The 15278-nt window shown below is 46.4% G+C and overlaps 1 protein-coding gene across 1 annotated transcript; it reads right to left on the bottom strand.

Annotated features, from left to right (window-relative positions):
• Window positions 1-4966: 4966 nt before the first annotated feature.
• Window positions 4967-9724, bottom strand: LOC125532551 (G-type lectin S-receptor-like serine/threonine-protein kinase At2g19130). The gene is made up of 2 exons (XM_048696578.1): window positions 9538-9724; window positions 4967-7367 (listed from the first exon to the last, which is right to left on the bottom strand). The coding sequence occupies exons 1-2, from the start codon at window positions 9722-9724 to the stop codon at window positions 5074-5076; spliced, it is 2481 nt and encodes an 826-aa protein (XP_048552535.1). The 3' UTR covers window positions 4967-5073.
• Between the last annotated feature and the right edge of the window lie 5554 nt (window positions 9725-15278).

Genomic DNA, 15278 nt, shown 5'->3' with positions numbered 1-15278 from the left:
TAAACCTGAAATGGGGATTGCCTAAACCCTAGCACCAAATGAATTCAACTAGGTTCAATAAAAAAATATTTTCAATGATCCCAATTGCCCTTTAGAAAAGTTCATGATTTTTGTTAAAGGTGAAAACCTCTGCCAAAAGGCATGCACATATTCCTAGGCCATTCTGGATTTTTGAACTAAATCATATAGTATTTGAATTTCGGCATTTAAATACTATAAAATAATTAAAATGTTCAAATAATCCTAAACTGAAATGTTCCATGTTGGATATATTCCAAACAGTGGCCATGAGCAGTTTGGAGATTTTTGAGTGTGCAAAAATATTTTTAATAAAGCCCAGAACAAAATAACAAAATAGAAAAGAGAAATAAAATAGAAATGGAGAGAGAGAACCTCACCTGGCCTCACTGTGCAGCCCACCTAGTCGGCCCAGCTGGCGGCCCAGCCAGCTGGCCAGCCCACCGAGGGCAGGGGCGTCTTCTTCCTCCTACTAGAAGGCAGAGGAGAAGACAGCCACGGCGCCGCGGTGTGCCACGCCGGCAGCTGCCTGCCTGGCTGCCCCCTCGTCGCCCTGGACTCCCTCTGCGATGCCATGCTACCCCCCTGGACCCCCCTTGACGCTCTCGCTCTCTACTCCCTCTCCCGAGCACACCCGAGCGGAGCTCGTCGTCGCCGACGCTATTTTCCGCGACCACCGCCGTCCCGACGATGCCCCGAGCTGTTCCCGAGATCCTACACCTCGTCGCCAACCTCCTCACCGACTCACGCCACCAGGAGAGCCCAGAAGCGACGCCCTCAACGTCATCTCCAACCACGGCCAACCGAGATCGCCGCCGTCAATTCGCCGTCGCACAAGCTTCCCCGAGCCCGCTGAGTTTCTCTCCCGACCCCTTGTGAGCTCCTGCACCTTCCCTATGCTCGCCCCCTCTCCGTTTCTCTTCGCTAGCTCGATTCCGCCGGAGCCGAGAGCTCATCGCCGCCGTCCATGGTGCCGCCATCGTTTTAGCCACCATAGCTCGTGCCTGATTGCGTCAACGCGTTCGGTGCCTTCCCAGGAGCACGCAGCTCCCACCAGCTCCTCCTCCCGAGCACCCTAACGCCGAGCCCGCACCAACCCCGAACTCCGGCCGCCGCCTTTGAACTCGTGGCCGTCGACTCCGGCCACCCCAGGCCCGGCTACTACCACCAGGCGACGCGCTGCAACGCCAGCTACCCGTAGAGCCCAATCGCGGCTCAAGCCGCGGCCTGTACACGAAACCCGAGCAACTCCGGCGACTTGCCGCCACGGTTTTGGTCGCCGGCGACTTAACTCCGACCGTGCCGACGTGGCACCACCATTAGTGGCTAATGACGCCACTAAACTACCCCCTAGCTCACTGATGAATGGACCCCACACCTAATTAACCCCGGGTTTAGTTTCCTGTTTAGATTAGTGCTAACCCTATGCACCCCACGTGTCAGCTTTGACTTTGGTCAAGTCAACGTTGGCCGGTCCCACTTGTCATCCACCCAAACCAGCCAGAGACAGTGACGTGTGGGTCCCAGCCGTCAGGTTTGACCTGGGCTGACGCCTTTGACCTGCTGATGTCACGGTGACGTAATGCTGACGCAATAATTCATTTTCTGGAATTAGTTAATTCTAAATAATTCAGAAAATTCCAGAAAATGCCCAAAACTTCTAAAAATCATAGAAAATCAACCGTAACTCCAAATGAAATAAATTATATATGAAAAATTGTCAGAAAAATTCAAGGATTCTGTTTATGGCATTTTCATGCATGTTTGAACAACTTAACCTCACTGTTTAGTCCAAAACATGATAATGCACTATTTGAATTCATAGTTTGAATTTGAATTTGAACCTAGGGTTCAAACCAACTTCATTTAATATGGTCGCTAGTTGCATTAGCTCAAACAACAGCATATTGCCATGACATGATCATGCATCATATTGTGCATTGCATTGATTGTGATTCTTTCTCTGCTGCCGGTATTTGTCCCCTCTCGATAGACGTGGTTTCAACGATGAGATCGATGACACCGATGAAGAACTATACTATCTTCAGAAGTGCCAGGCAAGCACAACCCCCTTGTTCATTCTGATACAAGCCCACTCTCTCGCTCCTGCTCTCTTTTACTGCATTAGGACAACAACGATCATCTGTTACTTGTTGCGGTAGTTGAACCCCTTATCCTCTACATGACCTGTCATTGCCACAGTAAATAGATGAAACCCACTAGCATGAGTAGGAGTTGTTTGAGCCCTGATGTGCCTACTCATTCATGCTTGTTTGTCATGCCTGCTACTGCTTAGAGTTGAGTCAGTTCTGATTCATCGGGGATGAATCGGAGATGTGTGAACATGTCCTACTGTGTGTGATCTAAGTGTGTAAACACGATTTGGTAAAGGTAGCAGTGAGAGGCCATGTAGGAGTACATGGTGGGTTGTCTCATTAAAGCCGTCATTAGGAACTGAGTTCTGTGTTTGTGATCCATGAAACAGTTACTACCACGCATTGGGCCCGAAACCAATGGACCCTCTCGGCTTCTTGATCACCCTTGTCCTCTGTCCAGGAGTTGCAACTAGTTTCTAGTGTTTATAGGATATGTGTTGGCGGTCGTGCGTAGCGCTGACCCTAGGGGTGGGCTATGATGCGGTAGATACACCGTGGCACGGTGTACCGGGCGCCCGTTTGGTGTCTCGGGAACCCTGTTCACATCGTTCGGGGCCGTATGTGGAAACCTCGGCCGGACTCCCTGCGGATGGAACCTGGATAGGCGATAAACCTGGACTAGAGACTTGAGTGTTTAGGTAGGCCGTGGCCGACACCCTCATTGGGCTTCCGCTTGAAGGTTGCCGAGTACATGTCGTGTAAACGGCGGTAAGTGGTGAGAGCGTGTGTGAAGAAGTACACCCCTGCAGGGTTAACATCATCTACTCGAATAGCCGTGTCCGCGGTAATGGACTTCTGGGTTGCCTATAACAGTTCATAGACAAGTGAAAGTGGATACTCTAAAACTCGCAGGATAAGTGTGAGTGCTATGGATGGCCTTCTCGTAGGGGGACGGGAGTGGATCTATAGTGGTGTATTGAATGGTGAATATGTGGACTCGTGCTCGCCACCTCAAAAGAGTTGCTTGCAATCGTAGTTCAGGTTAGCCACTGAGTCAAAGCTGGCTTGCTGCAGTTAAACTCCACCACCCCCCCTTGTTGATACCGATGCATATGTAGTTTAGTTCTGATGTAAGTCTTGCTGAGTACCTTTGTACTCACGTTTGCTTAATTTATGTTTTGCAGAGAGATTTCAGTCTCGCTAGTAGATCCACGTGGACTTCGACGTTTAGCTTGATACGTCAGCTACGATCTTGTGCCCTCGGCAGGATCTAGTAGATAGTCAGGCTTCTTAGCCTTTTTCATTTGTAGATGTCTGTACCCAGACATGTTAAGCTTCCGCTTGTGTTTTGACTTGTATGCTGTGATTGTTGGGTCATGAGACCCATGTTTGTAATATCACGCTCCTCGGAGCCTAGTGAATAAATACTTGAGTCGTAGAGTTATGTTGTGATGCCATGTTGTATTTACACATATCGAGCATATTGTGTGTATGATTGAAATGCTTGGTATGTGTGGGATCCGACAATCTATTTGTTTATCCTTGGCAGCCTCTCTTATGGGGAAATGTAGTCTAGTGCTTCCATGAGCCATAGTAGTCCGCTACAGCCCGGTTCACCAGAGTCCTGTTAGCCCAGCACTACTCCTCAGGACACTTGACTGGCCGGCATGTGTTACACTTCGTTCCTGTGTCTGTCCCTTCGGGGAAATGTCACGCAGTGACATCCGGAGTCCTGCCTAGCCTGCTACAGCCCGGGTTCCCGGAGTCCTGCTAGCCCAGTGCTACAGCCCGGATTCACACGCTGTTGACCGACACGCTCGATGTGAATCATGTATGCCTGTCCCCATAGGTTAGTGCCGCTTTGGGTTCACGACTAGCCATGTCGGCCCGGGTTCTCTGTCATATGGATGCTAGCGACACTATCATATACGTGAGCCAAAAGGCGCAAGTGGTCCCGGGCCATGGTAAGGCGACACCCGTGGGAATACCGTGCGTGAGGCTGCAAAGTGATATGAGGTGTTACCGGCTAGATCGATGTGACTTGGAATCGGGGTCCTGACAAAACCTGCTCCGATGCCATGTTAAAAATCGTCTGAGATTCGAGGGATTTGAGCTAGGGATTGGAGGGAGCGTGAAGAGCATTTGGAGAAATTCTGGATCGTTCCTCCCCGATCCCTTCTCTGTATTCTGATTTATATTTGTTTGTACAATTTACATTTTAGACCCTAAGGATTCCTCTAATTACATTATCTATACACCAACAAAAGCAGAGCACCCATAGAACAGGCTGCCACTATTGTTAGAACAGGAAATATGAAAAAAAACGAGAGCAGCAAGTAAAAAACAAACCTTTTTGTGGGAGAAGAAAGAAAATCAACAACTTCATAATGCTCAACACATCACTCAGCGACGCTTTTCTGAGAAGTTGTTAGTAGCACGAACTCAGAACACAAAAACCTAAATAACAGATGGTTTCGCAACTGAAAGCTTGCCTTCTTCCTTTATTCCTTCCACTCCAGATTACAATTTTAAAGAGAAGTTGCTGAAACAAAGATGAATAACATCGATCGTATGAAGCTTGCCTTCTTCCTTTATTCCTTCCACTCCAGATTACAATTTTAAAGAGAAGTTGCTGAAACAAAGATGAATAACATCGATCGTATGAAGCTTGCCTTCTTCCTTTATTCCTTCCACTCCAGATTACAATTTTAAAGAGAAGTTGCTGAAACAAAGATGAATAACATCGATCGTATGAAGCTTGCCTTCTTCCTTTATTCCTTCCACTCCAGATTACAATTTTAAAGAGAAGTTGCTGAAACAAAGATGAATAACATCGATCGTATGAAGCTTGCCTTCTTCCTTTATTCCTTCCACTCCAGATTACAATTTTAAAGAGAAGTTGCTGAAACAAAGATGAATAACATCGATCGTATGTGAAGCACCCTATGAATTATTAATATTACACTGAAGTTACAGCACCAAACTGTTCTGTTAGAGCTGCAAGTAGTCTCAGCATTGGGGGCATATTAATCTCCTGTAGACCCTCGAGAATCCGGACCACTTCACCCATAGTCGGCCGATCAAACTCATTATCTTGGATGCACCAGCATGCAACTTTGCAAATCCTCTCAGCCTCTTCCAAATTGAAGTCACCATCCAACCATGGATCCACCAAACTCTTGACATCTCCACCATGAAGCTTGCTGATGGCTTGCACAGGGAAATACTCCTCAACATTCTGGTACCTGGTGCTGCTGCTTCTAGTGTTGTATGGTATTTCTATTGGGGAATTCCTCCTTCCTGATATGATTTCCAAAAGTACCATGCCAAAGCCATAAACATCAATTTTTGGTGTGATTGCAACTCCGGTAAGCCACTCTGGGGCAAGATAACCAGCAGTCCCTCTGAATGTAGTCATAACTCGGCTAAAATCCCTTCCCATAAACGCAGCCAACCCAAAGTCTGCGATTTTAGGAACAAATGATTCATCCAGAAGTATGTTCTCCGGCTTAATATCGCAGTGTATGATGCACTCACGACAACCCTGATGCAGGTAGCACAATCCTCTAGCAACTCCTAGGGCTATCTGACATCTGATGTTCCAATTCAGGGCCACAACATTTGCATTGCTCTTCTTAAATAGATGACCATCAAGAGACCCATTTAACATGTGCTCATACACAAGTAATCTGTGATCACCTTCGCAGCAAAAACCTATCAATTTGACTAGGTTTATGTGTTGGATAAGTCCAACTAAGCTCACCTCAGCCCTGAATTGCTTCTCTCCTTGACGGGCACCATCAAGCCTTTTCACTGCTACAATAGTCTTCGAGTCACTTAACACCCCCTTGTATACAGAACCAAAACTTCCAACACCTAACTTTTCATAGAAGTTTTTAGTAGCACGAACTAAATCAGTATATTTGAAGGCTATAATCCCGCCAACACTACCTTGATTGTCATAGTATAATGGCAGCAAACCACACCACATGAATTTGTTCCTCCAATTCAGTAACAAGAACAGGAGAATGAGTAACCCAAACCCAGTAATGCTTGTGGCAATAACAACTCCAACGTTTGGTTTTCTTTTGTTTTTTCTCAAACTTGGCAAGAAATCTTTGGCAGAAAGACGGAGATAAAGAACATCTTTAGAAGTGATAGTAATGCCGTTGTTAAGATTTACACTAAGCAATTCCCCATTCCAGACATAGCATCTGCTATTGTTATAGGAATAAGCAGTGCAGGAGCAGGAACTGAGACAAGCTTCTTCACATTTGCTCTGAGTAGAAGCAACGACTGTGCTCTGCGGGTTGTAGGGCAATGTAACTTGAGAAATGGGATGGAACATGTCCGTTGAACTTGTGATGTTTCTGTCACTAGTGCAATGCAATGGTCTATTTCTGATGCATCCTTCTGTTCTGTCCTCAAATTCCCAATCCTGCGGTGACTTCTGAGAGAAGCTCTTCATACAGTCACATGATGGATGTGCATTGCCATTGCAGACCGTGTAAGGTCCACAAGTAGCAGGAGGAATGCAGGGATCATCGGGTATGGCATATATGGTTTGCCAAGATTGTTTAGCTTGTGACCAAAGATTAAGCTTTATCTGACCAGAGATATCCAGTAAGATAAAAAAGGAAGACGACTCATCAAGCGATATGTACATGTAGTACTCCTCTTGGTTGTTATCAACATATGTTGCATTTATCAAACCTTTGGTGCGAGGATCCATATCTAGCACTGCCTTGAGCATTGGTACAAGATTCAACGATGATTTTGTGGAGGATGCATAAAGCCAATATTCTACCGAGGGGTTGTGGCGCTTGAGGACGAGCCCCTTGGTTTGTTCTAGTTCATAATAGTATGAGCCAAGACCCGGGTCAATCAGGCTCTTCTTTGAGATGGCCTGGTGACTGAAACCAGTGACCTTGTCCCGACCAAACTTTGCACCAGGAAGTATAACATCTGTTGGGTAGTCGAAGCTCTGCCAGACCGTTAGGTCAGATGACGGGCTCTCTTTGAAGGCAAGGTTTCCACTGTTCAAGAGAACAGCGACACTAGTGTTGTTTGTGTTGATGTGTGTCCTATTATTTACAATGTGAGAGGAGCAAACAATGGATTCATTGTTGGCGGCATGGTTTACGATGGCAAGATTGCCATCACTTGATATCTTGAACCGTGTTTGGTTGATGCTGGGGTTGGTGATGGGCTGATCCCTATTAGCAACCCATACTGTTTCTTGAACCGTGTTTTCTGTTTCGACAATTTTTTAAAATCATAAAATTCCAAAGGGAAAATAGAGTTTTTGGGCGTTTTAGATGTTTTTTAGACGTTTTTAGCGTTTAGTGCTAGGGTTTTGATTTCAGAGTTTAGGGTTAGATTTTATGGTTTAAACCCTTAGTTTTTACTGTTTAGCATAGAGTTTCCGACGTTTTAAGTCTCGGGTTTAGGGTTTAGACCAATTTTTCAAATGACAAAATTGTCGGGTTATGGAACCGGCACTAAAGGCCCTTACGAACCGGCGCTGAAGCTCCGTTTTCTACTAGTGTCTGTGTTCACCTAACTGCCACGAATCATAAAAGGATGCACCTAATGAGGTAGATTTTGTTTATGCATTTTCTTTGAAGTTTACGGATGCTATAACTGATTAATAAAACATTGTTCAACCTTCTATGAGTCCACCTAGGGAGCTGTACAAATTTGGAACAACTTCCAGATCAGGCATCCAAGTATTTTCGTCTGCTACCAGTAAGCTGCCAGAGCAAGATAGCTGGGATGTCGAGTCCCTAGGGCAATGGTGAATCACAAATTGCCTGATATTCGATGGAAGCATCAAACAATACCAATGTCGAGTAGTAAGATCTGATTGTTCAGCTGATCAAGCCAAGATAAGTGTGCGCGCATCCCCTTTTAGTCCAGATTTAGAAAAATATGATTTCTGCTATGATAGTTTCCAGAACAGTTTGGCCCTTGAGACACTTCCATTGTATGTGTGTGTGTTCCTTTTATTGCAGAGATATGCATGTCTATAGATATTATTGGAATTGGTTCGACAAACAGTGTATATGTGACTAATTTACTAATATACTGATATGGAATGAAATAATATCCGTATATTAGTAAATTAGTCACATATGGGACAGAGAAAAAGATAATAGATCTTGTTTTATATTCTATCTTGTTCTAATCACTTTACAGTGATTTCGTCTATCTATTTTACTCGTATTCGTTATCTTTGTTCTTGCACCTGAGTCGCATGATTCACGGAGTGATCCCAACGGGGAAATGACGAAGTAGCCATAGGAAATAAAGTGAGACAATCGCGCATGGTTCGCCGCGTTAGGTCGAAAATCGCAGGGTAAAAAAAGAACGAGCAGTTTCTTATTTTATTTTTTATTTCTCATATTTCATTTCGTATTCTTCTATTCATGATTTTTTACTTATATAGTCTCTTTTAGTCTCTATCGGCTCTCTTATTATATATTATTTTTTATTTATTTGTATTTGTCATATATTATTATTTTCTTGTTTATTTTTACAATATCTTTTCAATTTTTTTACTATATTATTCTATCCTCTTTATCACATCCCTATCCTTTGTACCATATAGATTTGGTAGTCTTGTACCTTTGATCTTGAACGCATACTGGGACTCCATACTTCTGACATACCATAATCTTTTTTGTGTGGGTAATCGGGCGAAGATTCCATAGGAATTCGGCGCATGTTACATAATACGGCAGTGCATTTCCCTCTGGGGATTCAAAATAAACTTTACCTGTCTTAATGTAAAGTGACTCCACAAACCGCAATATTGTGCATTACATAGCATTGCATAAACATTCTTCAGAAAGGGGGAGGCGAGACGAGCGGGGGGAAGGAGACTTTTGTTAGGGAGGGAAGGGACGAGAGGAAGATGGACCGAACAGGAGAGGTCGAGGAGCGAGTAGGCGATAAAGAGAGAGGCGAGAGAAGACACTCAGGCGAGGGGGCGGAGGGCACGGAAAAAGGGGGGATAGGGCCAGCAGCGAGGGAAGGGACACTACTGAAGAACAGCAGAGGGAAGTAGTCCAGATGCCGGAGTCACACTTAAGAGACACAGAGGAGATCTCGACCGGGGGAGGATAAGTGGTGACATAGATGGGGTGACACATTGAAATAAAGAGCGTGGACATGTGCGTTGGGATTGGGTGCTTTTTGTTATGCCGTTGCAACGCACGGGCATGTTTACCTGATTGTTTTATAAATAGTAATTAATATTTCCATAATTACGAAAGTAATAAAGGATACATGCAAATTTTAAAAATAGTAAGGACGCTATGGACAAGAGCGTCCCGACCTGGACGCAGATGCTAACAACGTCCTAGTGTGGTCGCTGTTTTTGCTAGCATCCATTATCTGGTTTGACTGGCGGCCGCCGCACCCATCTGGTCTCTCCATCTCCCACATCCATCTACCTGCCTGCCACGGCCGGCCCTGGCCTCCACACCCATCTCGTCCCCATCTCCCACCTCCATCTCCCTGCCTACCACGGCCGGCCCTGGCCTCCGACTGATCCCCGCCGCCCACCTTCCCACGGACCGCCTCAGCCTCGGCGTCGCTGCCGACATCCTCACGACCTCCCCAACCGCCGGCTCATCCCCTATGACCACACCCTCACGGCTACCCCCAACCTCCTCACGGCCAAAGTGGTGGGTTGAGGGCGCCGCCGCGGCTACATCAGCAAGTCGGTCGAAGGTGGTCGTCCCTCTCTCTTCTCTCCATTGCTTCTCTGTACATCGCCCAAACCATTGATTGCATCTTGTTGTAGCTTTACTAATTTCACTTACTGCCTAGGCATAGCTGAAAACATTAGATTGTTTGACCTTTATTTATCAGTGTAGATTGTGAAGAATAAATTCAAATGATTGCTTTGATATTTTACCTCAACATTTACTCGCTCCTTTTATGCTGTAACAGGGTTTTGAAATGGATAGAAATGGATGTTTCAGTGATTTGCTATGGGTGCCTCACAGCCAGCACAAAATATCCAAAACTTGGGAAAATGTGAGTGATTTCGCATGTCATTTGTTAGACTTAGTGGTTAAATAAAGACTAATTTTTGTTGATGCAGCTTAGCTGCCTATGACAGAGATAATACGGTTGGGAATGACACTGTATACAAGTAGGACTAATTGATTCTGGCAAATTTGTCAGTGCTTTCCGTGCTATGGTAGGACGTTCATAGTAAGGTCATGAACAAGTCGTTCTTATTAATGTACAGTATATAGCATCCATTTGTTAAGACTCTGAGTGAGCTTAATGATAATAAGAAACTAATTTTTGTGTGTATTGATGCAGCCTAACATTTGCTTGAATGTACGGTGTCACCGTGTTGGCATCCCATTTGATCCTCTATGTACATCAGCTTTAGATAACCTTGGTTTTTATCAGATTGCTAAGATGAGGAAAATCAATGTCGGCAAATACTTGATATCGGCATTGGTGGAGCGTTGGCGGCCCGAGACAAATAGTTTTCACCTACCTGTAGGAGAAATGACTATTACGTTGCAAGATGTCAGTTGTTGGTGGGGGTTGCCTATCCAGGGTAAACCACTTGTTGGCAAAGCTGATGCACAATGGTCAGAATTAGTTGAGAGGTTGTTTGGGATTCCTGTGGATGAACAACACATGAAACAAAAAAGGCGAAAAGGCGATGATAATATTGTTGTTAGGAATTCACAATACTCTCTAAATTTGGGTAAACTGCGGGAACGCTTCCATGTGTTGCCGGATACTCGAGTGGATAGGGAGATTCATTGGCATGCTCGAGCACTTGTTCAGATATCCTTGGCTCCATAGTCTTTACTGATACATCTGGAGATGGAGTGCCCAACCATGTATCTCCAATTTATGCAGGATTTAGGACAACAAACAGAGTATAATTGGAGAGCAGCTGCTCTTGCTGTGTCTGTATAGACAATTGAGCATGGGTGCTAAGAAGGGGAGACTAGAAATTTTAGGGCCTTTATTGCCGCTATAGTTATGGTCTTGGTCCCGTTTGCCACTTGGTCGCCCTAAAGTTATTTTTGAGAAGCCCAAAGAAGGAGATGAACCTGATGAAGAAGAAGATGAACACGAAGTACACTTGGATTATAACCCTGTTTTTGGAGCAAAGTGGTGTGCTGCACATGCGTTTGATGTCCCTCACAATGCTGGTTTGTATTCTTCTCACCAAATTTGTTACACATCATTTGTGGTATGACAAACAATTTTAGTAACTTGCAATCAAATATATAGGTACTGAATATTATCGAAATCAAATTGATTTGATTCGAGAAGGTGTAGTTGATTGGCAACCATATGATGATCTTCTAGAGCAGATGCCTTTCGAAGTTCATCAAGATTCTTATTGGTGGTTTGCTAGAGTACTGCTCATGCATTTTTGGATTGTGGAGTTCCACTATCCACATAAGGTGATGCGGACAATTTGGATTAAGACAACCCATTCCACCTTCTCTTCCACGTGGCGAGGCAGAGGTTCGGAGACTTCGAAAAATTAAGCATTCTGCAGGAAAATCGAATAATTGGGAGTTAGTCCATGCGAATTATGTTCAAGAATACAATCGTGTTGAAGCAACAGTGTGGCCAGAGGACATTCACTTTGATGTAGCTAGTTTACCTGAGTATAGACATTGGTTCCAGCAAAATGGTATGTACACAATATTATTTGACTCTCAATGCTTAGGAGGCCTAAATGAACCTATCACATATCCTCGAGATAGCATCGAATGAACCGGCTACATGCCTAGCGGCCCGCCATTGGCTCACATTGTAAGTGTGAGCAAGATTTTAATTATTTCTTTGCAACACATTAACAATCACATGATTTGAAAATTTGTATTGTCTCTTGTAGAGCCTACGTGAGATAAAGAATGCTGCATGGGGGATCAAATGTGCTACTACTACTGGATGCAAGAAGATAGGAAGATCTATATTGAGGTCTTGTGTAGGAAACCTGATGGATCTGAACATGGAGCCTAGGCTATGAAGCATGCTCACTGAGGCTAGATTGCCGCTGAATATCGAAGATATCCCATCTGATGATGAGGTGTCAGATATTGGCTCACCCACCGAGTCCCCAAAGGAAAGCAACTCCGATGTATTTAATGAGTGGAATTACTCTGGGAGAGGTTTTACAACATATCTCAAGGTTGAAGAAGCCATAGGAGATGGAGGACGGACAACACAAGATGCAAGTCAAGCTCCCAGTTTTCGGTCAAGGAGTTCTCACAAGTAGTAAATTAGAATGGATCATATGGTGATATGCTATGGCCAATCTGCACCGACCTAGAAGTGTAACTGACTAGATGTTTCTTTCTTTTTGCTCACAAAAACAGTTCATGGTTCTGCTTTGTAACATGCCAGACATGGGTTGTAATCCTTTCAAGCTATGTCACTCCTCCTTGGCGCTAAGCTCAATGGAATTTTCCCAGAATACTAAGTCATCATATGGTTTTGTGTCCAAATTTCAACAAATCACATGCGTCAATTAAACAATGATTGAAACCAACAGAGTGCAAGACGACCTTACCCCAAATCATATGCGCCAACCACGAGATAGATTGGAGGATCTTAACCGTGAGCGGGGAACAAGAGAGATAGAGATGCCGTGATGATTAGAGATGTGAGTGTTGGAGGCTGGTTAGCACATGGCGACGTTGAGGAGCGACGAATCCATGCGTACTAGGGTTTAATGGAGACATAACATCCGTCTATTAGAGGAAAACGACTCGGTTTAATCTATTTAGGGTGCAGACCAAACCATTTGCTGGACGTTGTTTGTATTGGCGTCCAAACCGGACGTTCTTCACAATAGCGTCCAGCTGTGGACGCTGTTTTCCCTTGCGTCCTTTCTATTTTTCAGATTTTGGCTAACCTTTTCCACTATCGTAATTACGTCATTACTAATTATTAGTAATAAAAAATCAGCATGTTTACTAGTAAACATAATAAACGTAATTAAACATAAAAGTGGCTGATCAAACACCGGCCAAAGGCCACCTACATCTAATAAACATTAAATAGAACATTAAATAAAAGTCTGCGCCCGCCTGCTGCCATCCCGCACGCTACCCTAGATGTCGTCGGCCTTGCTCTTGCCCTTTCCATCGATGCCGCCGTCGTCGGTGAGGTCGATGAAGACCGGAACAGGGCCAGCCCACCCGAACGAAGCCTGGTACGCTGCCAGGGCAGCCTCCTCCGGCGTCTACTGGGGCAGCGGCATTGCGGCCAGCCGTGCACGCTCCTCCTCCTCCTCCTCGAGCCGGAGCGCCTCCGCATCGCGTTGGAGCATGGCCTCGTAGCGCATCTGCTCCTCGCCGTCGGCCTGCTCCTGGCGTAGCCAGTGCTCCTTCCATCGCTCGAGGTGGGCCACCTCCTCCTGCGGCGTCGCGGCGAAGTGGACGGAAGGCACGCTCATCCACTCGCGGTATTGGCCCGTCCATGAGTAGTCCTCCTCCGGCCAAGTGGGTTGAGGCAGGGAGCGCTTACGCGTCGGCTCCGGCTCCGGCTTGGCTGGATGGGCGGCGACAGTGGCGGTGGCGGCATGAAGAGCGGGGTGTGGACGGAGTCCCCTGCCGCCGACAGGGCAAGGGCTTGCTCTAGCCCATCCCAGTGCGCGTCCTCCTCGAGGAGGCTAGCCTCCAGCGCGTGCTGTAGGGCCTCCTCGAGGACGGCTTGATACTCCGCCTCCGCCTCCATGTCCTCCGGCTCTACCTGCGGTGGCGGCGATGGGAACGGCGAGGGACGGCGTCGACACCTGAGCGCCGTTGCTCCTCGTGTTCGCGGGCGAACCACGCCTCTCAGTTAGGGGAGTCGGTGGCGTACTCTGGCAACCGACGCTGCTCCGGCGTGAGCTGCACATGGTGCCTGCGCACCTCATCGTCGTGCGCCCGCTTGGTACGCGGAACAGCCGGCACCGGGATCCGCTGCGGATCCAGATGCCAACTGTGCGACAGCGTGACATCGGGGTACGACAGTGGCTGCCTGTACTCCTAGTGCCACCGCGCTTGGTGCACCGGGATGTGCAGGTGCCGACGACTAGGGCGGAAACACATCGCCGCCGGCGGAGGAGGGGAAAGGGAAGCACGGGAGGACGAGGCACCGGGGGTGCCCTTGCCCTTGCCCTTGTCATTGCTGCTGCCGAGGAGGCCCATGGACGCGCTAGGGTTTGCGGTCGCCGGCGAGGAAACAAAGGGAGTGGTGGGGGCCAGATGTGGACTGGAGAAGTGGATGAGGCCGACCCCGCCGCACGCGTGGTTAAAAAAAGGACGCTTCCACTGGCTGACGCGTGGGCCCGCTGTCGGCGGTCATCATAAATAAGACGACCGGTGGCGGTTGGGTGGCCGCCATGTGGGGACGCGGCGGACGACGAGGAGACGTGCGGCGCGTCCGCTTCGCGTTCGCGCCGACATACTCCAGGCGCAATTTTGGGACGGAAATGGGTCGGCACGGACGCCAGACTGACACGATTTGAGTTTGGGTCGGTGCGTTGGGCCGCCACTTTTGTCCGTGCCGACCCAAACGGACGCGGGCGGACGAAATGGGTCGCCTCATTGGAGTTGCTCTAACAACACAAGGACAATTGCTAGCCAAGTTGCAGGTGACCGGCAACATCAGCGCTCGTCTGGCTCCCGGAAAAAAGATTCTTCGGCCCCTCAGCACATGACCTCTTGACTTGGTCCAGTCCAAGGAAGCAGCTTCCTCATTCAACTGAATAGATAATAAATGTATCTTTAGAATCGCAGAAAATTTAAGCTGAAGAGATAAGAACCAAACAGAAAATCAGAAGTGCCTAAAAAACCTCTTTATTAAGAGCCAAAAACATTGGCATCATGACCAGAGTGCACCATATGTGCCTGAAATAAATAAATAATGATACGGATTAAAAATGCTAGCCTGTAATTATAGTGAAAAATATGATCTGCATAAACAATTTCTACCTAATGAGATTAACAAATAACCTCCCAACTTCACCAAAGAAAGGAGATTTACCTTATGAGAAAATATTTGTATGCGGGCTGTGGAAAAGAAAAACAGTTCATATTCACCTTATCAAAGCCTAGAATGCACTTCGGACTAACACCTACATATCCTACTGGTGTCATTTCAGAACAACATTAG

This window comes from Triticum urartu, chromosome 1 (genome assembly GCF_003073215.2).
Source record: "Triticum urartu cultivar G1812 chromosome 1, Tu2.1, whole genome shotgun sequence".
Lineage (NCBI taxonomy): Eukaryota > Viridiplantae > Streptophyta > Magnoliopsida > Poales > Poaceae > Triticum > Triticum urartu.
Note: the sequence above shows the minus strand (reverse complement) of the source record. Positions and strands in the feature narration are given on the sequence as shown.